Source organism: Netta rufina (assembly GCF_964035555.1).
Source record: "Netta rufina genome assembly, chromosome: 1".
NCBI classification, from domain to species: Eukaryota; Metazoa; Chordata; class Aves; order Anseriformes; family Anatidae; genus Netta; species Netta rufina.
This window is the reverse complement of record NC_140123.1, coordinates 96,202,756-96,224,428: the sequence shown is the minus strand read 5'-3', so window position 1 is coordinate 96,224,428 and position 21,673 is coordinate 96,202,756. Positions and strand designations below refer to the sequence as shown.

General features: G+C 43.5%; 1 protein-coding gene and 1 long non-coding RNA gene across 3 annotated transcripts; both read right to left on the bottom strand.

Moving 5' to 3' along the window:
- Positions 1-2,625: 2,625 nt before the first annotated feature.
- On the bottom strand, positions 2,626-20,953 carry LOC311219634. 2 transcript variants are annotated; one of them, XR_014619189.1, is made up of 3 exons: positions 20,852-20,953; positions 16,594-17,186; positions 2,626-5,023 (listed from the first exon to the last, which is right to left on the bottom strand). It is a non-coding gene; the product is annotated as an uncharacterized lncRNA (long non-coding RNA). The 2 variants fall into 2 exon arrangements; XR_014619190.1 differs by lacking the exon at positions 2,626-5,023 and having other exon boundaries at positions 13,354-17,186.
- On the bottom strand, positions 5,040-12,533 carry LOC311219621 (protein FAM243B). Its single transcript, XM_084302825.1, has one exon. It carries the CDS (start codon positions 10,878-10,880, stop codon positions 10,119-10,121), a length of 762 nt encoding a protein of 253 aa, XP_084158951.1. The 5' UTR covers positions 10,881-12,533; the 3' UTR covers positions 5,040-10,118.
- Positions 20,954-21,673: the final 720 nt, after the last annotated feature.

The following is a 21,673-nucleotide window of genomic DNA, read 5'->3' as shown; positions in this document are numbered from 1 at the left end:
TTGTATTCTGACTTCAGAGTTACCATTTGCATCTTATTTTCCACTCCATATGCACTTACAAAGCGTGCTTTTATAACATATAAATATGTTGTGCAATTTCTCTGGTTCCAGGCATTAAAAACTCTTGAAACTGGATAATTGGAGGCTGTGTCCTTTTTACTTCTGTGGTTCGAAGGGATTTATCTATACCTTTTATACTTGGGCAAGTTAATTGCAAAACTCCCATGGATTAAAATTTCTAGGGGGACAGAAGTACATTCAGGAACCTTATCTTGACAGCTGATATGCATGGTTCCATCACTCATATCAAAATTATTCAGAAGCATTTTATCTTTTATAAGCATCCTAAGATACCTAATTCTTTCCTTTTTTCAGCTCCAGCTTTTGCCAATATTCCATTTCCTGTAACGAAAACAAAAGCAACAAAGACCTATTCAAAAGAGTTTCATATGCAAACTTGAGTAAAGTGAACCTGTTTTTGCCCTTCCCCCTGGGCTATATACCTAGTCTAAAATTCCCTACAGAAAAAAAAAAAGTGTCAACAGAGGAACATTACCATTGCTTTGAATAATGCCATTGCTCTAGGAAGCTATATAGCAACCCTGTAGAATAATTTTTAATTGTACAATTGTTCCAGTAACTGCTTAAATATATTGTTTTGTATTTCAGGCTTTGGAGAATTTCCCACTGCTGATGTACATTTTGGCAGCTAAAACGTTGATTCTTTGCTTAGCGTTTGCTGGCGTAAAAATGTACCAGAGCAAAAAAATTGAAGAAAAATTGAAGAGGGAACGTGAAGAGAAATTGAAAAGAGAAGCAGAGAAGAAGGATGATTGAAGAGTCTCTCAGGTATAGAATTTATTTGACATCCTGGTGTTTGATAATGACAGTGCTATATTAATCCCATTATGTTTTGGTTTGGATACATTTGGATTGTGCAGTTAGAACTATTACAGTTATCTGAGTCCTTCTAATACTTGCTTCCTGTGGTGCTTCAGTTTATTTACACATCCAAATCATGCCGCATCTTTGTAAGAAATGCAGTTACTACCAAACAACTTGTCAGCCATTGTTTGTGGGTTAGGGGGTCTTAGCACAATATTCATTTTCTGTTCTAAATCACCTTGAATTTTTTATGCCCAACTAATTGCACAGGAAGTCCTGATAAACAAAGAGATGGTTAAATTGGGGCAAAAATTGCTTGAGAGGCTATGTCAGACAGAATGGTGTATTAAGAGCCCTTGGCCTTAAGTCACATAGTTAAGATAGAAAAGAGTCAGCCATTCCATGTTAGTTGAATACATGACAAATTGTTGATGGTTCAGCTTGAAGGGCCAAATCTCATGCCACGAAGCTTCTCAAGGTAACAGAAATGCTGCAGGTTATACAGTGTAACACCCATCATCCTTACTTCACTGTGAAAAATGGATATCTTTCTGCATAAAATGCTAAATGGACATAGCTACATTTCTGAAGTTTGGGGTTTTCAATCCCCATGTTGGATTCCTTCTCACTATTTTGAAAGTTTAAGCAATCATTGCCTGATTGGATCAAATCCATTAGTAAAATGAGTGTGGTTTAGTTCTAAGATTATGTTCCCAGGCTTGCTTGATATGTGACTTTTGTATCAATTCGTTTCACATTTCTCTGTTCTGAAGCAAAATGGGAATTCTATTCCTGCCTGCCCTTTGTAAACTCAGTGGGAGTTTGATATAATGTTACTCTTCACTAAGCTAGAAAACTTAATTTTCCTTTTTGAGGTCATCACCTGACATATGAAGAGAGTTTCAGTTTTTAGAAATGTTTACTAATTTTGATTTCAAACCTATCACTGTCTTATTTCGTGCAACGGGGAGTGGAAATTGTGACTAGAAATGGGGCCTGGAAATAACCATGGGAACAGAGCGGTTCACTCACATAGCAAAAACCAACAAATACAAAGGTGTTTTTCAGTCCCCTGTTTACATCATACTGAGGACTCGTGTCTGGGCAAACTTGCCATTTTAAATTCTTACTTTAAATCAGTTTAGCTAGCCACAGGAAAATATTGTGAGAACATTTTACGTTCAGCTTAGGCTGAATAAGTCGGACAGTGTAAGTTATGTGGAGTTTTAGTAATAAACAAATGGGAGATGGGCACAAGGGCACGCTGCCCTGTGAACGAGCGGGCCTGCTGCTTCTCATGAGGAGACCTTATTGTGCTCTGTGTGCAGCCCTGGGCTGCAGAGAGTTCTGCCTGGCAGAGCCCATAGCCCAAAGGATTGCTGCACCAGGGTAAGGAGCTCATTCCACAAGGCCTGTGGGTCTGGCGTGTGTCGTTGACCTTGTTGAATGACTGGCATTAAAGCATCCCTGACCAAAATCTTCTTGGTCACCCAGAACAGCCCAGCAGAGGCCCAGTCTTTCCTAAATTCTGCTGTCTCTAGGACCGTCAGCGTGTCGTTCTATAATGGGTCTGTGAGAAGGGGTGAATGCTCCTGCCCTAAAAATGTTCTCCCGTGTCAGCACTGCGGAGCTGTGATTAGCTCCGATTGCAGCGTGCCACGTGGGCAGGCAGATTTAGCCCATGTGCTGCTAGCATATCATGCCTGCTGTTCTCACTGCTGTTTCCCCACCCTGCAGATTTTCTGACACTTGGCAGCTTGCTCGGATTCCTTTCCTGGGAGAACGAAGGCTTCCCGTAGATGAAGGATGTGTCAAAGGAATAAAACCCTCAAGAGTAACATTCACTTAAACTGTATCTCAACTTTTTATACGTACAGCAAAATATCTAAGCCTCTATTTATGCAATAAAAAAACTTTGTAAAAAAAAGAAAAAGTAATGGCCTTGGTTATTGCTTACTCAAATGCTACACTTTGGAGCTGCAGGGGAGGCAGTTTTTAAAGATTAGCTGAAAGCAGGAGGCTGGTTTTGAAGAGATAACACTGAGTGCATCATGGATGTGTGCAGGGTACACAGACAGGCAGAAGGAATTGGGGATGTTTCTGTGCAGCTTCTTCAGACCAACTTATTCCTGCAGGTGTGTAGATCTTGGACTTGTGGGGCTTTTATTAAATCTTCATGAACAAATCCAATACAGCAGATTTTCAGGGCAGGTCTTTTTCAAACCACTTTCCATACCTGGGATTTACCTTAGAATAACGCAAATCACAATGTCAGTATGAAAACCTTTGGTGAAATTTAATGATAGGAGGTGTCTTGTATTATTTTGCTTTGTATAGTGTCTGAAAACTGTGTATGGCTCTCTATTTGTTACTTGGCCTAGGAAATAGAGACAGTTTTGTAATTGCCATTACTAGCCATTCTTGCATGTTCAATAACACCAAATCTCAGAGGGTAAGCTAACTTGGTCATGGTAAGTTATCTGAATAGTGTTTTTTTTGCACAGAAATAAAGTTTTTGGCATCTGTAGCAGTGGCAACAGATATGTTTGCCTTCATGTTTCCATTATAAAGCACTTTCCAGATCCTTGTATCTTGTGGAAGTGAAGATGACACTGAAATCTGACAGTGTAGAGTGAGGAGGAGGGAAGAGCAGAGATGGAGGGCCCTTGGAGAAGCTTTGGGACCCCAGCAGGACATGGGAGGCGTCTGGTACAGCTCGCTCCTGCCCTCTCCCTGTGGCTACAGGCTGAGGTGCCTGGTGTGGTCACGCAAGGATGCTCTGCCGCAGCGCCCGTTTCACAAGCGTTATCTGACTGCGTGTGCAGCTGGCACGACTGGTGCTCAGACAGCTCTTGGTGTGCTTGGGTTACTCACCATCAGCTGCAGCGATTTTTAAAATCTTGCTGTTCATGCAGTAGCCTTGGTGACCAGGGAATGTAAGCATTGCAGAAGCCCGTTCCTGGGATAGACAGAGCAGTATCTTTCCTAGAGCAGTGTCAGGACTGCCTGGCAGGGGAATTCTCAGTACCATTGTAAATCAGCTGTTTTCTTCCACTGTCTCAGCAGTCATCTGTGTATGCAAACATGGGACTGAGTGGTAATTTAATTAAATGGCTCTGCGGTGTTCGGTGAGGACAGACTCTCCTAACCACTTCCGTTAAACAGCTTTGAGGGAAATTGTTGAAGGAAACACACCAAGAAGTTTAGCTAAACCATGTGCCCAAACCTTAAGAGGAAATTGTCAGGGTTGTGTAGTGTCTTCCAGCCCCAAAAGCAAGCAGAATGTTGGCTCCGTGCAGTCATCGTTTGCCTTTGAATATTGGCCTCACTAGATTTTTTTGGAATCTCAACCAGGAGTAGATTTTTCTAGACCAATAGTAAGAATGCTGTGTAGTTTGTTTGTATATTTTATCTGAAAGCTGAGCTTTTCTCCCCTTCAATAAAGCCACCCTATAAGCAGAACCAAAGGCACACAATCTCCCTTTAAAGCAAGTCATTTAGCATCAAAACAATTGACCTCCCTTCAGTACTGAAGACTGGTATTAAAATCTGGGGGGACATAGCATGCTAAACATGTGCAGGGCTGGAATTAACACGAGGAGCCCATTTTTTGCTCCTGGACTGAACACGGACAAAAAAGCAGTTACAAGGAGTCTCCTCAGAAGTGCTCCACATCACCACCTCTTTGCATCCACAGCCATATCTGAAAACCTGTTTGTGTGTTTAAGGCTTCAGGTCTGGTTTCAACCTGGATTTTATTTTTTTTTTCCTTCATAGTAGCAATACAGTCTAGGCAACCCCTAGTGCTTGTAATGGGTCTGGTCTCGTAACAGGCTGATATCCTGTAGGTTCAAAAATTAGAAGAGATCTTATCTGTTCCCAAATCTGAACCATTTTTTCTTCTGTGTTATATGTGGACAGAGACTTGACTAATGCTATGAAGGCCAACCAAGGAGAACATACCTGTGTTTCCTTTCACTGTGTAGGTTACAGCAGGTTTCTTTACCCGTGGGCATTGTGTGTGCCGCAGTGGCATCCTTGAACAAGAAAATATGCTGACACTGGGGGGAGACAGCAGCTCAGATTTGTTTGTTTCCTGTTCAGAAACCAGCTGGGGATCTCGAAGCCTGTTTTCTTACTGAAAAAAAGCATTATATCATTAGTCTAGGCAAGTTTACAAGGGGAATAGAGAATTCATCTGAGTTTCTGCAAGCAAAAGGAGGCAGCAAGAAGAGAGAGTCTTGAAGTGCAGTGTGCATGAGGTTGCAGCTTGTTGGACAGCAGGTAGTCTACACAGGCTTCCTTTGCAGATGATCCCATCTCAGAAAGCGAGCTAGGTCACACTCTTCTGGTGCCTCCAGAGCTACAAATTCTTTCCTTCACCCACCCTGTTCCCCAAAATGACTCTCTTCAAAAAGAGCACTCATGTTGTACAGATGGGCAACTTAATCTTAGGCAGCACCTCACTTGCACGGGTGTGTCACTGTTGGATGTTGTCACTGTCAATACTGCCCAGTTGAAGAAGGCTGACAAAATAATTGTTTAAAGCTTTTAGTGTTTGCATCTTTAAGCTTTCTTCTGCTTACATGAAGGCTGTGTGGTTCTAAACAAAAGACAAAATCCTTGCAAGGTAATAAATTAGCTGTTCTAATTTTAAGGAAAACACTAAATATTGCACAGGTTCTGAGAGAGAGGACTGAAGTGGCTGCTGGAACAAGGCTATTCCAGCACAAAGGAGCTCAGCATTGTGAGGTCAGTCAGAATCTCTGCCAACCTGCTGACTTTCGACCTGCGCTGGCCTAGAGGAGCACTGTGACATGCCCTCAGAGCATCCATGCCAGCTCCATCATGGGAGAAACCAGTAGACTAAGCTGACACACACCTCTCTTGTTTCAGCCTTCACCAGGCCCAGTTGTCCAGAGCCTCCCCAGAACTGCTTCCAAAGACACATCTACTTGCTACATCCTCTCCGTGTTCATTACCTATTTACTAACCTCAGCCTTCAAGTCAAGTTTAGGGAGAAGCTGACAGACCTCACTTGAAGAACCTGACCCCTGTGACAGTCTCAAGTCTGATCACACGGAAAATGAACCAAGCTATATGGCTGTGCAAGTGTAAAACCCACAGGAGTGGGTGGAGACACATCAAGTAAAATTTCTGGAACCTGTGTTTACATCCCCCCTACCCCCTGACACGTGCCAGAAGTCATTTCCAGAAAGGATAGCTGTAAGTGGCCACCTGGTTCAGGGACTCAGAGGTGGCTGCGTGTTTGCACACAACCTACATCATTACACAGCTTGACTTTGGCTATTCGAGCTGGTTCGTTTTGGCTACTGGAGCAAGCTCAGCATATCGTTTAGGCTCAGCTGGACCTTGACTGGCTTATGTGTGAATCAAACTTCTATCATGGGTATAATCAGAGCACCAGCTGCCTCTTTTCCACTTCATAACAGGAGTACCTGATAGCTGCCAGAATAGTTATCCCCACAGCAATGGGCTTCTCATATGTTCCTGTAGAGAAAAAGTTTGTTTGGGCACAAATAAGTGATTAGGCATGTATTCATGTGAATCTCCATATGGCATCAATTTCTCCCACTTTGAATCTGATAAAAGAGCTATTGAAAATGTCTGTTTGTAATGGCATCAAAGGCTGTGTCTCACTGGGAGACTGTTTCCAGTCTATCCAAAAGCTCTTGAGATGGCTGTCACAGGGTGAAGAACGTGTATGGCTGCTCCCATTCAATCACTAGGAACATAACATGGGTGTCTTTTTTTTTTTTTATGTCATTTTTTCTTCCTCGATTTCTTCATACTGGTTGGTTTTGCTCTCCAGTGCCTCATCTTCTGTTTGTGTAGCACTTTTCCAGTCCTATTGCTCTTTCAATTTGGTGTGACTCATATTCCTCTGGCCTCATCACTGACTTGAGGAGGCTTAGAGCTAGCCAACAAGAAAGGTCAGACACTGGCAGATAAGTGGCATGTAAGTCACATTAATGAGTCTGGCCCTTATGTATATTTGTTTTCTAAAGCGTTTTTCTTCTTTTGCATTTCTTGCATGGAATGTTGTCCCTGCCTTCCTTCTTCTTTCCCCTGTGCCTTTCTATCTTTGTATGATCATTTCAGCAGGAGGTTTCAAGGAACAGGATCACAGGGGCAGAGGCTGAGCTTTGAAAGTTGTCTTTCCATTGCCTGACCAGCCTTCTCCCAGTTCTCGTGCATGGCCTGAAGTGTGCTCCACTTTGCCTGCTCTGTCCATGAAGCTCAAATCTTGTGTCCCACCATTATATCCTTGACTTGGGTCTCTGTAGGCTCTTGGCCCAAGTGCATTTGCCCCATCTGTGCTCTGGGTTGCAGCATATTGTTAGGACAGTAGACTTGAAAATAGTGGAAAAAAAAAAAAAAAAGTGCTTTGAGCCATTCATTACAGGCCTGCTTCATGGACTGGAAGAAAATAAAAGTGTGGGTTTTTTTTTCTTTTTCTTTTTCTTTTTCTTTTTCTTTTTCTTTTTCTTTTTCTTTTTCTTTTTCTTTTTCTTTTTCTTTTTCTTTTTCTTTTTCTTTTTTTTTCTTTTTTTTTTTTTTTTTTTTTCCATGAAGACAAGGCTTGGAAAAGCATTTAGAAGTAATTAGTCAATGAGACATCATGAAAATTCAGGTGATTTGCATTCCAGCTAGCTTAGAAGAGAGGGACATCTGTTATAGCTGCCTCATCAACATACACATTTGCATCTGCCTCTCTTCTTTATGCAAAGATACTTTAATCGTGTTATTCTAGTGGTGCGTTTCAGTCACAGAGCTGGGAATGGGAACAAAGATGTTTGCTTTGACATCCTGCGATGGCCAAACACTCTGGGCCTCAATACAAGAGCTACCTAATAAAATAATAGCTATTTAAAATCCTACCAAGAAGATATTGGACTCATGCATGCTATTTCAAGTGCTCTTGAATGAGGTGCGTGCTATTTGGTAACATCCTCCTATTAGATTGTTTAGTCATATGTTAAAGGAATTGCTTGTCATCCTAAATTGCCAGTTGAGTCAGAACTGCATGAGCCACAATATTTTTCTTCAGTACAAAGCGCTACAAAGTTTTTTAGAAAACATGGGCTGTAATTACCCTTATGCAGCAGCAAAGGGGGAGGGAGGAAGAAAGAAGAGGACTCATCTCAGAGGATTTTATACAAAATACCAAAGTTCATTTGGTTTCAGACTTAGTTCTTTTCCTGCCCACAGGTTTCCATTCACTTTAAATATGACTGGGTAGAAAAGTTTCACCAGCCCTCAGCCTCCCAGGAGAAGGTTGGGAAGAGTGAAGGTGTTTGGCGAGGCCTTCTCAAACCTTCCTGGTACTTGGCAGGGAAAGGATGTTTTTCCTTTGCTCTCTGGATGATGTGCCATCAAACACTTCTTTCCTCATGCTTGTTTTCAGGAAGGCTTCACCCTCATTTTACTAAAGAATATGAATTAGGGAAGACTGATCAATTCCTGTCAAGAAGTTACTTCCTTACTGTTCTTCCTCGTTGCTGAAACAGCTGGACAGCCAGTGATTCTGCACCTGGTCCCGTGGTCCCCACTGTGAATTACAGATGGCAGCAGACACACCCTAGCAGCACATAAGTGTTGCAACGTAGCCCTGAACCCACAGTTGTGTAAGCCGGGGGCAGGAGGAACCCATAGGGCTGAGCTGCAGTGGGGAAGCAGTCTGGGGCTCTGCTCTGTTCATGTTTGGTCTCGCTGCTTCTCATGTAAATCCAGAATAGAGCAGTGAAGTCATCAGATTTTTCACACCACTTCATATTCATTGATATTTAGTGGCAAAATTCCTGCTTCAAGCCAATATGAAGTTTTGTTCAGGGCTGTGATACTGTGACAATTGAAACTTTCCTGCCTCTCTCCAATCTCTTCCCTTTTCTCCCCCACTGCCCTGAATTTGAAGCACTTAATTTTCCATTCTCTGCTACTTCCGTGCTTATAAAAATGAACAGATGTTTTTGCTGATGAACACGATGCTGAGAAAAGATGGTTATTTTTCCCTGTATATTCATATTTCGGCTTTAGAGAATGATACGAGTAGATTCTTCTGAAGGTAAATGAGACTCCCTGTTCAGATATCTCTCTGCCACACCAAATTACAATGCTCATTTAGATAGTTTCCACACACTGTAGAAAAACTGCACAGATTTTCCTCAGTGTATTGAAACGTTTTAGTGAACCTGTGAATCATCTTATAACTTATTTATGTTTTCATGGTTCTAGTTTTCTGTCTTAAAAGTACACAGTAAACACATGCAAAGTAATTGGCTACATGGAGAAAGTAAATTGGGAGCCACTTTACAAAAACAAGAAAGCATTCAATGAACTTGAAAAGCAACACATTTAAAACTGATGTTAAGAAGCACTACTTTTCATCACTCGTAAGTAATCTTTTGAACTCAGTTCTGTGAGAAATCGTTGCATCTCAGGGCCCAGCAGGATTCAAAGAAGAGTGAATTGATGTCATGGATAAGGAAAATCTGCAATGATGAATGCCGTATTTTATCCTGAGAGACCAAACTACTCTTCATGCTTTAAAGCCTGAACCGACTACTAATTATTAGGCTTCAGAAAGGAACTTCCCTTTTAAAAAAAGATTTACCTGACATTGAAATATTTATTGCAGAGCATTTCTAGAAGCAAGGCACTAGGCGTAATGAACTACTGGGCATAATGAGCTGATAACAGATATTAATGCCTATGTTATGGGCAAGGCACAATAAATTCTTCTGGCTTCCTTAAGCTGTGGTCTCTGGCATCAGTCATGGTCCGACATATTCCTTGTTCAGGAGCAGATCTTCCATGGGGGTCAGAGATGGGCCTGACCTACAGATTTCATTTTGCAGCCCAGTCTTTCTAAAAATTGAGGACATTTCCATCTGTGGCATGGTCTGAAGCCTCCCATGTCAGAGGAACGTATCCAGAAGGCAGGCTAACCTGGGCCTTAGGCATGCTTTAGCCCATTTTGCAGTAAGGCAAATTAACTGTCCCTTCTCAGTGCAAGTATGGAACTTATCAGCCTAGTCCAGGAATACATCTGAAATGTAACATTCAGATTTAAAATTATCTCTTTTATTGGCACTATTGGCATGGTGGGTTGTTTTGTTTTGTTTTAAGTTTATATCCTTTGAAGGGAAGGGCTCAACAGAGCTGGAACCATTATCAAAACACATCGGAGGTGTGACTGTAGGAAGAACTGTTCAAGAAAATGTGTCAAGGTAGTAGTTTTCCCATTTCTTCACTCTGTTAATCGCTACCTTCCATTTGTTTGGGGTCATCTTCTCTATTCCTTTAATAATCAAGTCACTGAAGAGGATGCACCTATAGGAGTGGGTTGTCTCAACAGACTTCAGGGCAAAGTCCTTCCTGTTGTTTATAATAAACCATTTCAAAGAAGACCAAGCAACATCCATTGGAGACAGATAGCTGTAAGATGAAGGCGCGACAAGCAGCTCATGGCCATTGGCTCTAGCAATCTCAGGGCAACACTTAATGCCAGACATGTAGATCACTGGTGGAACTGGAGGCAGAGCTTCTGTCTCCTGCTCCTTGCCATCTTTTGCCTCAACATGTGTCAGCTGCCTTTTGTCTCTTGTCACAATTACACATTTCCCATAGGACATGGTCAGAGAATCACACAGCTCCTGGAAGACACTGTTCTGCTGATGGATGGGCAGTTCATCTCTTAACAGCACTTTGTACCTCCAGGGCACCCACCCTTGGCTGCTGCCAGCGTGAACGAGTGTCCATACTGGCCAGCGCAGGCTGGCCTCCTCGTCGATTTTTTCTCCTGTAATAAGACTTTCTGGAATATCTGTTTCCCCTAAAAAAACAGTGTTGAAACCATTAAGCTGCAGAGCCCTCAGAGCTCTTAAATACTGCAAGCACTGTTTCTTTGAAGCAGCATCAAAGCAGCCCCTGGAAATTACGTGCCTGAGAAGCGGGTTTGTGAAGCGCTGCATGTTGGCATCTCAAGGGACAGAGAGTTGGGGTAGGAAGCCGCTGAGCTCACAAAGAACCCGGTTGCCCTGGTGCCACCTGTGGTGTCACACTCAGCCAGCAGCAGCCCTGGGGCTTCCAGGGGGCTGATCAGAAATAACCCAATCTTGGAAATCAGTGGTCCCATCAGGCTGAGGAGGATGCAACTTATCAGCGAGCCTGGATCCCAACACTGAAGCCATGTGTATGATGTCCACCATGTTCAGCCTGCCCAGTTTCAGGCCCTGGAGGGAGAAGAAATCTTGATGCCTTGGGCATTGCTTCAGGGTAATGTATTTTCAGGACTAATCTGTCTTTTAGAGACCTTTAGCTTTCCACATTGTGCACCCATTTCTACAGATGAACCCCTGAGGAACCTGCATTGAGCCTGACACCAACACCATCCAAAGGTGAGCAGCCCCTTTAGAGAAAGGGAAGTGATTGTGGGGGGAAAAGAAAATTGCTCATGCTGTACTATTGAACACACACGTGAAGACTACCTTGACCTGCTTGGTTTCTTACCTTTCCTTTCTCCTCCCTTAGATGCTCACACAGACTCTTACCACAGGAACAAGCTTGTCAGTAAATTTACCAGTTGACTGGTAAATTGCTCACACTTAGCTGTACCTACAAGTCTGAGAGTGAAAGGTAGCAGCAAATGAAGATACCCCATAGGACAGGTCATTCTCTCCAAAACATTTCTCCTCTTAACACCTTTCCCCTAAAGCAGTGGGAAACTGTGAATTCAAAATATGTGTGAGCAGGAATGTGGGGGCTAACTCAGCTGTCTACATGCTCTCCTTGCTGAGGCAGATGAGTGGTGGGTCACATCATGTTAGCACCATCACGTGGAGATCAGAACTCTGGAAATCTGATATAAGATTGCCCTGTCTTCAACTGAGATAGAGTTAATTTCCTTCCTAGTAGCTGCTACGGTGCCATGCTTTGGCTTTAGAGAAAAAATAATGCTGATAACACACCTGTGATTTACTTTACATTAAGCCTTACGTTAAGTAATTTATATTACCTTACATTAAGTCAAGGACTTTTCTGCTTTTCATGCTGCCCTGCCAGCAAGGAGGCTGGGGGTGCACCAGGAGCTGGGGGGACACAGCTAGGACAGCTGGCCCAGGCTGACCAGAGAGGTGTCCCATGCCACAGGCATCGTGCTGAACAATGAAACAGAGGGGAGTTGGCTGGGGCAAGGGTATTGCCAGTGCTTGGGGACTGGCTGACATAGTTGGCTGGTGGTGAGCAATTGTGTTGTGCACCACTTGTTTTGTTTATCTTTTTTTTTGGCAAGGTGGATGAAGGAGGCTCAAACCAGCCTTTCTGCTTGTGAGGCCTTAGGCATGGGCGAGGTCTGTTCCACTGTATTTTGGTGCTGTCCCAGGAAGACAGTGTCCCTCCTGGCCTGTCAGGTGACATCACTGTGCCCTGTCTCCTTCAGCCCCTAATAAAATTGGTCTGAACCTAAGTGGTTACAAAAACACTAACTATGATGCTAGTCGCTGATACCTACTGAGACCAGAGGGATGAACTCTTCTCATCTCCTTTTCAGAGGATTTATTTGAGAATTGGATTCCCCTCTGCTCCAGTCAAGTATATGGCAGAAAACCATCTGTTAACCTGCTTTAGAAACAATTGTTTATGGTTCCAACATCTCAATACTATTAAAACAAAACAAAACAAAACAAAACAAAACAAAACAAAACAAAACAAAAAAAACCTTGGGCAGCAGACATAAGGTAGTAGGCTGACATAAAAACACGTATTTTATATTCCATGCTACATTTAGTCTGCTCTGTTACTTTTTGCCTCTTTTCCCTCCCAGCTGTTGTCTACACAGACAGTGAGCACTGGCCAGGGACCTTTTTTCCTTTTGCAGTTTCAGACTTCTGATATTTCCTAACATGGCCACACAGTGCAAAATGCATGGACATAGCCCCTGCCTTGAAGTGCATCTAGGATTTGGGAAAAGACACCTCCAATTGTTACCTCATCCTTCAAATATTGAACCAGAGCCTTCTCCTCTTGCCCTGCTGCCCTTCCTTCGAGCTCTGCCTCTGGCAGCAAGGCAGTGCCCTGAAGGTTGTGGCTGGGACCACCGTCCTCCTTGTGCAAAGCCATTGCACCTGACACCCTGAGCACACTGCACCAGATGGGGGTGACTGCCCCCTGGCTGCTGTGGGCATGGGTGGTGGGTTCAGAGCCATGTGGAGCACTCCCTAGGGATGCCCAGGAAGGACGGTGAGGCCTGACCCCCCCCTTAACGAGCTTTTTTGGTGCTTTCTGGAATTCCAGTGTACCACTTAGCTAAATGGCAAATTTACCAATTACCCCTGAACAAAGTCCCTATTAATGAGGCAATTAGGATACCAATTATCAGTACATACCAATTACCCATTTCAGTAGTAATTATGTGATTAGGTTACCACTCACCATGTTTACACAAGCTAAAAATCATCACAAACCCTTTATTTTAAAATACAAAATGAAAACATAATGAAATATGGAACATAATGAAATACACATAGACAGTAGGCATGATGTTAGGCAAACAGTGAATGTTTCTGCTGATGTACTGTATTAAGTACAGCAGCTTAAATTAAGTTAATCTAACATTTTATATTTATCTATATAAAATGTAAGTACATTTTTTTTTTCCCAAAAAACAATATTTGAGAATATTATTCTACAGGAAATCTGTGGTGGCTTTTTTTCCAGTCTTATGTGGAATGAGGGAAAATAAGATTATTTTTTCTGACAAATACCATGCCCAATTTAAATAATCCATTTTCCCTCCTAGCTGTCTGATGAAGTCCTGACCACTAGCTAAAGTCTCACTCCAAAGTCTGGTATCAAAAGAGAATTTCCAAAGGTGTGTAATTATAGCTCTCAGTCCACGATGGAACCAATAAGAGAAGCACTTGCCAAAATCAAAGATGTCCTACGGGTAGAAACACAGAAAAAAAGTGGAAACTTCAGAAAATAAATTAAGCTCATATCTCAAGTAACAGTGCCAAACTCCTCAGAACAGAATTAATACAACTGCCAGAGGTTTCCCACAAAGATCTGTGATGCACCTTGTGAAAACTGATGAATTTTGGTTTCCAGCATTAGGGATTCTCTGCAAAAGTCGACTTTAGCAGCTTTCCTGTTGGTAGTATCAGAGACGCTGCTAAGCTGAAATACACAGCCACCTTTACCTGGAATGTGTACGAATGGGGCACCTTTAGGAGCAAAAGCTCTTATATTTCATGGTGGAATTTGTATGTACACACATTTGCATCTCCTTGAAGTGAGGAAGGGAAAAGAAAAGGAAAAGTGTTTCAAAGTGCACTGGCACTTGACCACCTGGATGAAAAACAGAGGAGCTCTGCAAGGCAGGACATTGTTTGTAGCACTTACAAACCCTCCAGGACCACCAGAAAGAAGGAAATATGCTGCCCCTGCACAGCCAGAAAAAGGGGACAGCACCTCATCCCTATTGACCCACCACAACCCAAAAACTTTTGGGAAGACTGCCTCCCTCATGAGTATGGCCCAGGTCGGTGGTGATGCGGAAGCTCCCTCAGCATAGAGGTTGAGCTACACTCAGGTGGCACTTAGAGCTCATGGTCCCACAGACATCCAGACTGAAAGAACCTGTTAAAGCATCCCTCATAGAGAGCTTTCCTTTGCAGAGAACACGGAGAGGATCACTCTTCTGATTTCACCCTGAGCTTGGAGGGAGGCAAATAGTACTTCCCAGGGCTTTGGAGTTCACCCTCTAGCCTGGTGCTTCCCCTGCTTCAGCCTGTCAAGAAAAGGAGCAGCCACTGCTAAAGGAGGTGAAATTTCACTGCACAGAACCTCATGGGGGTGATGGATGTCTGAAGCCTATTTATAACACTCGTGATGGAAAAAGAGATTTGACTGGACTGTTGAATATCTATAAAAATGATAAAATGAGTCCACAAAGCAGGAGGAATTGTCACCACTGCAAGGAGGCAGGCTAAAATCTCTTCTCAGTGCTGGCAGAAATTGATCCTTCTTCAAAACTGACTGCAATATTTGCCTTCTTGTGGAAAATACACACACTGAGCAGAAGGAACAAATGGAACTGCAAATGTTTTTTTTCCACCTTCAAAACACCTCTCTCTTTTTTTTTTTTTTTTTTTTTTTTTTTTTTAAGATCTGAATAGCTGAGCTGCAGTAATGGGAGCGTGGCTACCAAGTGCAGTCAGGAGCAGTGAGCATAAATAGTGGATCCTGGCTCCAGCCAAGCAGTTATTAAACCAGACATGGTGATGAAGCCAAAGCTAATGGGGTCCAAAACTATCTGAACAGCCTAATTGGTCTCTGCTGGAGACAGTGTCTGGGGAATATTCACCTGTCCAAAAAAGGACACGTCTGTGTTGGAAAGCTGAATCTCTGGAATTCAAGCAAGGAGTGTGGAAAGCCAAGAGAGCAGTGTGGATTTCATCTTGGCTATCAGCTGGGAGTATCAGCCTTGGAACGTGTCTTATGAGATCAGGCTATGGAAATTCCCTTTAAGGAGATGGACCACACGAAGTAAATCATTTCCAGGCAATTGGCCTGGGCCAAATGGTGGCAAAACCCATGACAACAACACTATATCATGGCAGCAAAGGATGCATTAAAAAAGAGCAAAATTAAGATACAGGTTTAGTAACACCCTGTTTGGGAAAAATTAGAGAGAAGAAAAGGGAAGGAATGTTTTTTAGGATATTAAATTGTTGAGAGCTTTCTTCCTATCAATAGCAAAATGCTAATGCAGCAACACAAAGGAAGCTGAGTGGAGCCAGCAACGCCACCCCCCAGGCACAAAATTTTATAGGGTTTTATAGGATTTTTGCAGCTATAACAAAACGTCTTCATGTTCTCAGAGTACCTGCACCAGCAGTTTCCAATTGTTTTGACCTCCAGACTCCAGAGATTTTTCCAATACATGCACTGATAATAGAAAGCTGAAGCTCACTGCTGTTTGTCTCCCCATAGCTACTGTCCTGAACCCCTGTGTGCCAGGGCTCTGCAGGACATGGGATGAACAACCCTGAGCTGTGTGGTGGGCAAATTGCTCCTTCTTGTATTTGCTGAGGCCTGGAAGGCCCTGATGATGGCCAGGTAGGCCCTGTGATGGACCCTGGAGAGACATCAGGATGTCTGAGACCACCTCATTGTCGTCCTGAGCTTTTGTAAAAGTCCAATGTGCAGGAAGAGAGCTGCTGAGAAATGCATGACCACTGTCCAAAACCCGCTGCAGACCAAGCCTGCCAAGCGAGCACACAAGTACAAGTCTCACGGGTCCTCCATGGGTCAGCCTGTCACCACCTCTGGTGCCCAGCATGGTGAGGAGTGTGGATGAGGAGGCAGCTGCTGCTCCTTCTGCTTGCAGAGCACACACACAGTGGGCTCACGTGTAGCTCCAACCCCCTCCCCCCCACATAAATAAACAAATAAAAAATAATAACAGCAAACAGGCACAACGACGATGCCCCAGCTGGAAGCATACTGGCCCTGCTTGAAGCAACAGCATGAAAAGGAAGAGCTTCCGTTCTCCCAAGAGGCAGGTTATAAAAATGCATGATACACACAGCCATGAAGGAGATAGACCAGCAAGGACATGATTCCCGGCCTCTTCTCCAAAGGCCTAGGGCTGAAATAACACAGGTTGCACGTTGCACTTGTTACCTTCACATCGTTCATATGGGAAGCTTGCACGAGACCAGTCTGCTTCTTTCCTGGCACAGCTCCTCCTTTCTTGTTTTCATGAACGAAAAAAATTATTCCTGTTTGAGCTCCTTATGCACAACAGAAAAATAATAATAAAAAAGAAACCATTTTTATACATTCCTCAGAACTGCATCTGCACTTGGTGCCTCAGGCCCGGTGTTGTATTTACCGTCCTGCCTTTGCAGCTCCAGTAAGGCAGTGCTGTTAATGATAACAAAAGTGTCTTTGCTCTCCTTTCCTGGAAGCTCCACCTTGCTTCTCTGAGGGTTAAACTTCCCAGAATAGAGATAGTCGATGTAATTTTCAGGCTTGCTGGAAACAATGTTGCTGAGCATCATGACAAACAGCAGAAAGCCGAAAAAGCCAACGATGATGAGGATATAAAAAGAGGCCATTATCTCCTCTTGCATCTCCAAGGCCGGGTTGCTGTAATTATTGAAGCGTAGGGTCTTCTTTTGTTCCACGAGCATGTGGAGTAAATCCGGCACGGCTGAACTGCCATTTGTGTGGTTGCTGAAAGCCATCTTCTGTTTCCACTCTGGCTGCAAAAGCTAAACAAAACAGAGCAAAAGAACCAACTTAGCAGGCTAACGCACTCCTGTCCTTCGTGTCTTCTAGCTCAGGCCTTACACACTTTCCTTTGCTGTGTAACTATCTGCTTTTGGCTGTCCTGTAGCTACACAGCTTACATGCATGGAGCTGCTGTGAAAGCCAGCAGGAAATCAATGCAGAAACCAAGGGAATTAAACACTTCTGCCACCCGCTCAAAAAGACGTGCACACACATGCACGGGCACATGCTACTCCTGCATGCTGGCTTTGTTTTGCTGGTGACGTAGCATCCAAATCAGGACATGTCAATGCATAACACTGGTGATTCCAGTGACTATCCCAAAGGAAACAGGACGGCTCACTCCAAGGTACCACCGCAACGCAAACAACAACAACACCGAGGCGAGAGGAGGGCAGAACTAGTGTTAAGCTCTGACTCCTGAGTGGAAGGGCCATCAGCACTAAATCACCCACAGCAGAACATGCTGAATTGAAAAAGAGCTGTCGGGAGGAACTAAATAAATCCAAATTTATGTAAGTTTGTTATCTTGCTGAGAAGGAAATGAGAGAGAAACAATTTACTGCCAAATTACATTTTGTGAGGTCGTCTTCCTTTTCTTTATGAGCTTTTCTAAAAGTTTTTTTTTAGCACAAGAAAAACTTAACACATTGTCTCTAAGCAAACCACAAAGTCATTTTATTTTCAAAAACCTCAAGACAAAAAAGTTTTGACTCCTTCTCCCAATTCCACATCCAGATAATAAGCTTTTTCTTTTGGCAGCAAGAATTTTCCAATTTTGATACAAATCTATGGGTAATTTTTGGTTCTCTGAAATCCCCTTCTTTGGGAAGTATGTGTTAATCTTAGAAAAGCTCTGTGTAAATCTGCCTGTAAGGTCTTGCCCAGCTGTAAATAGAAGCAAAGACTTTTATCCTGAATGTGTAACCCCCACTAATTTAAAGTCATTCACTCTCCGTGTTGCTGTTTTCACTGCTTTGCAGCTAGCACTGGTTAACCTGGGGAGCTCTCCTGTTGGAAAGGCTCTGTACAAACTGAGGATGCAACCCCATGTATTGCAATAAAGAGATCTGGGAATTAACAACACCTGATGATCTGACCACTTCCATAAATATTTTCAATAAGCTATTTAAAGAGCTAATTATGAATAACATTTTCTGATGGACACTATAGCAAGCTTCCTCAGAGCAACTCCACCTGTCGGTCACCCAAGAGATATTTGATAGGATTAAAACAAGCGTAACCCTTGGAAAAGCTCATGGCCTGGGTCACGGTGCCCATCATCCCCGCCTGGCAGCCTCCCTCCCTTCTCTCTCCAGAGCAGGTGATGGATCTTTTCTGCTTGTGCTCGCACCAGGACGAGCACTGCTCCTGACTCAGGGAAGGCAGGCATTTCCTCTCCGTCCAGCTAGGATGAGCCGGTCACCTGAGTGCTGAACCACTGATCCGGTGTCTGAAATTGTCTGAACATCCTGGATAATTAAGGCTGGCTATTCCTGGTTAGGTTTCCTCCTTCTTGCAACTATTATCTTCTAATGAAGGTGTTTACTCTGCTGGCTGGGTGGTGACTGGCGTACCTGGCATCTATTAATAGCCAGATCACCACTGCAAGCAGTTACATCAGTTGAGCACAGAGGTTTTGTGGGACCCATTCACAGAGGCACACAGAGATTTACAACCACAGTACGGGAACTGGAGACGTGCCTGGGGAACATCAGGAACTGCAACAAAAGTGGGTGTTTGGGACCACATGGTTCATGTAGAGTACAGCCCTTAGCTAATCAAGATTTTTCAGTCTGTACAGAAAAACAGGCAAAATTCACTCCAGATTCCAAGACAGATGCAAGAAAACTCCCCATAGATTAAAAAGGGTGTTTGGCTACATCTGCTTGCCTGTGGTAGAAATTGGTGATCACGATGCTCTGCAGAAGTGGAATGTGTCCTGGTGTTCCCCTTCCAGAGAGGGAATGGGGCACAATGTGAAGAAAAGTGATCTATGCCTCAACAGTAGCTATTTTTACTCTGAAAAAAAATATTTACTGAAAGTAGATTGACTTTCTGATAAGATTTTCTTTGTTGCTTCCACACCCCACGTATTAGTTTTGTGGCTAATGCCACGATGAGCTGCAGTGCCTGGAGAGGAGCAAAGTTCAGGGTTATACCATTTGCCCTTATTCTGTTTCACAGGCAGACTTTTTAACTTGCTGCAGTAAGGGGAAGGACAGGCTGGATGGACCTTCCCTCTCACCTTCTGGAGGGTGACCTCAGGTTGGGAACCACAGCCTTGCTCTGCCCTCCCTGTCCCTTGGCACAGGCTCCCATGACTCCTGCCACCACAGGAGCAGGACTGGTCCTTTCATGATGCATACAAATTGCTGGGCTTCAAGATTTAATACAAAAGCACAGTGCTTTTTCACACGGTTCTCAGACACTGCCTTTGAAAGGGTACACTGCTTTGTGCTCTAAAAAGTGCAACTAGCTAAACATCACTAGACTGTCACTTAAAGGGTCTGCAAGCATAGGTATCACTGAGACACGTGCCACCTCACCATAGTGAAATCTTGCACATGCAGAAAATTAGGGGGGGTGGATGTATATATGCATTTTTAATGCTTTTCTGTACAAAATACGACAGAAAAAAACAAAGGTGTGAGTACTGATCCTCAGAAAACAATAATGAAAGGCTTGAGGCAAATGACATAACAAGCTGAAAGGGCAGATTATCACTTGCTAACCTGAACAGCCACCACATTCCCCTTAGGCCTGACAGCAGTACAGTGGGATTTTTTAACCAGCAGGTAGTGGGGGCCAAGCACGAGTGTAACGTCATGGAAAGGCAGAACCTGAGTTCACTCAAAAGTGAGAAAGAAGCCTAGGGTAAGGTCTTTGGTGGCAACTAGGGAAGGATTAGTGACTGCGGTTGTGCCACACCAGGCCTCTAAAAGAGAAAAAAGAGGTCTCAGGTGGTTTTGTATAAATAGGGCTGTGTGTCACAGGTCTATGGACACGTGTACCCTCACATCCCCCACACATCAGCACCCCCTCAAGACTTCAGCCATCTGTATGGTGACCTCTTCCCCACCCTTGTGTTGGACGCATAGGTTAGGAATCAACCTTTCTTTCCATGGTGGGACTCATCCCCTTTCTACCAATTCCCCTCTCCACTTTTCTATAGCCTAAAGACTGTTTTGTTTTGTCGTTGTTGTTGCTGTGTTTTTTTCCATTTCAGCTGTTTTCTGTATATGTCCAAAGCGGTGTTCCACACACACCAACCATAAATACACACTATCACTTGTCTCATAAGTTGGCATAAGTCCATGAACAAAAATGCACACACACAGATGTGCATCCACATACTTCTTTCCCTACACACACAAACAAACACTAAGATATAAAAACAACCACATATTATACATGTATAATGCCATATCTAGGAAATTTTCAAAGAACGACTGGTAGCTTGAGTGATAAGCAGAGCTGCTTTTCAGAGGACAGCACCTGTGAAAAAGAACGATCTAGTAGATGTATCCAAAACACTGGAAAAAAAAATGAAATAAACATTTTAAACAATGCCTACTTATCACTACATAGAGGAAGACATACCAAGAGCTACGAAATGTTGTACCTGCTCGGACAGCTTACTTACATGCAGACTTGTCTGTGTCTGGGGAGCAGCACCTCGTTCAGCTGTCAGGCTTGCGCCCAGCTGACCAAAGCATTTAACTATTTAAGGAGCATAGGAGAGGAGTGGCCTCTGCTTCTCGCCTCTAGCAAGTAATCACGGGCACATTATGCACGAGGGAGTGTCGCCAAAATAATGTGGTAACAGGATACTACAGGCATATCAGGCTTGTAGGCAAGTGGTCATTTGTGTTCCCTCATCTTGCAGAGGATGAGGATAGTGTTGACCAGGACTCAGTTGCATCAATACTGGGAAAAATAAGGCATGAAGGCCATTCCAGGCAAGTGCTTGTTGCTGGACAGAGCCCATGTGAGAGAAGATGTGAGCCTGGGGTGATTTTTAGTTTTGTCCAAGATCTGTCATTTGAAAAGCCAACAGGTCTCAGAAGTGGGAAAGAAAGAGTCTATGTCCCTGTTCCCCCCCAATGCATTTGGCTGATGCCACTTCATTGTGCCAGAAGCAAGAGGCTAGGCAGTTATGTCTGCTCGTAGTACACACGTACAGCCCTGCTCTTCCTGCTCTACCCTTCTGGTGAAAGGATGGGGAAAGAAAGTAGATGGGAATAGGAAAGAAGATGTCAGATGAAGCAACCTTGTTATCTTTCATCTCGCATCCTCCTGCCACAATGTCTTATATCCTGTTCTGCCAGATGGGCATGGGTGTTTTATTCCATTCATACACCCTCCACATGGCAAAACAGCACACATTACACCCCTTCACAATTAAGTCTCTTTTTAGGATCAACATATAACACCAGCCACGGCTTGCAACACTTCAGATTTAACT

Excerpts from the sequence above, each read along its gene's own strand:
- LOC311219621 (XM_084302825.1), bottom strand. The coding sequence starts at position 10,880 with ATGCAGCGCTTCACAAACCCGCTTCTCAGGCACGTAATTTCCAGGGGC.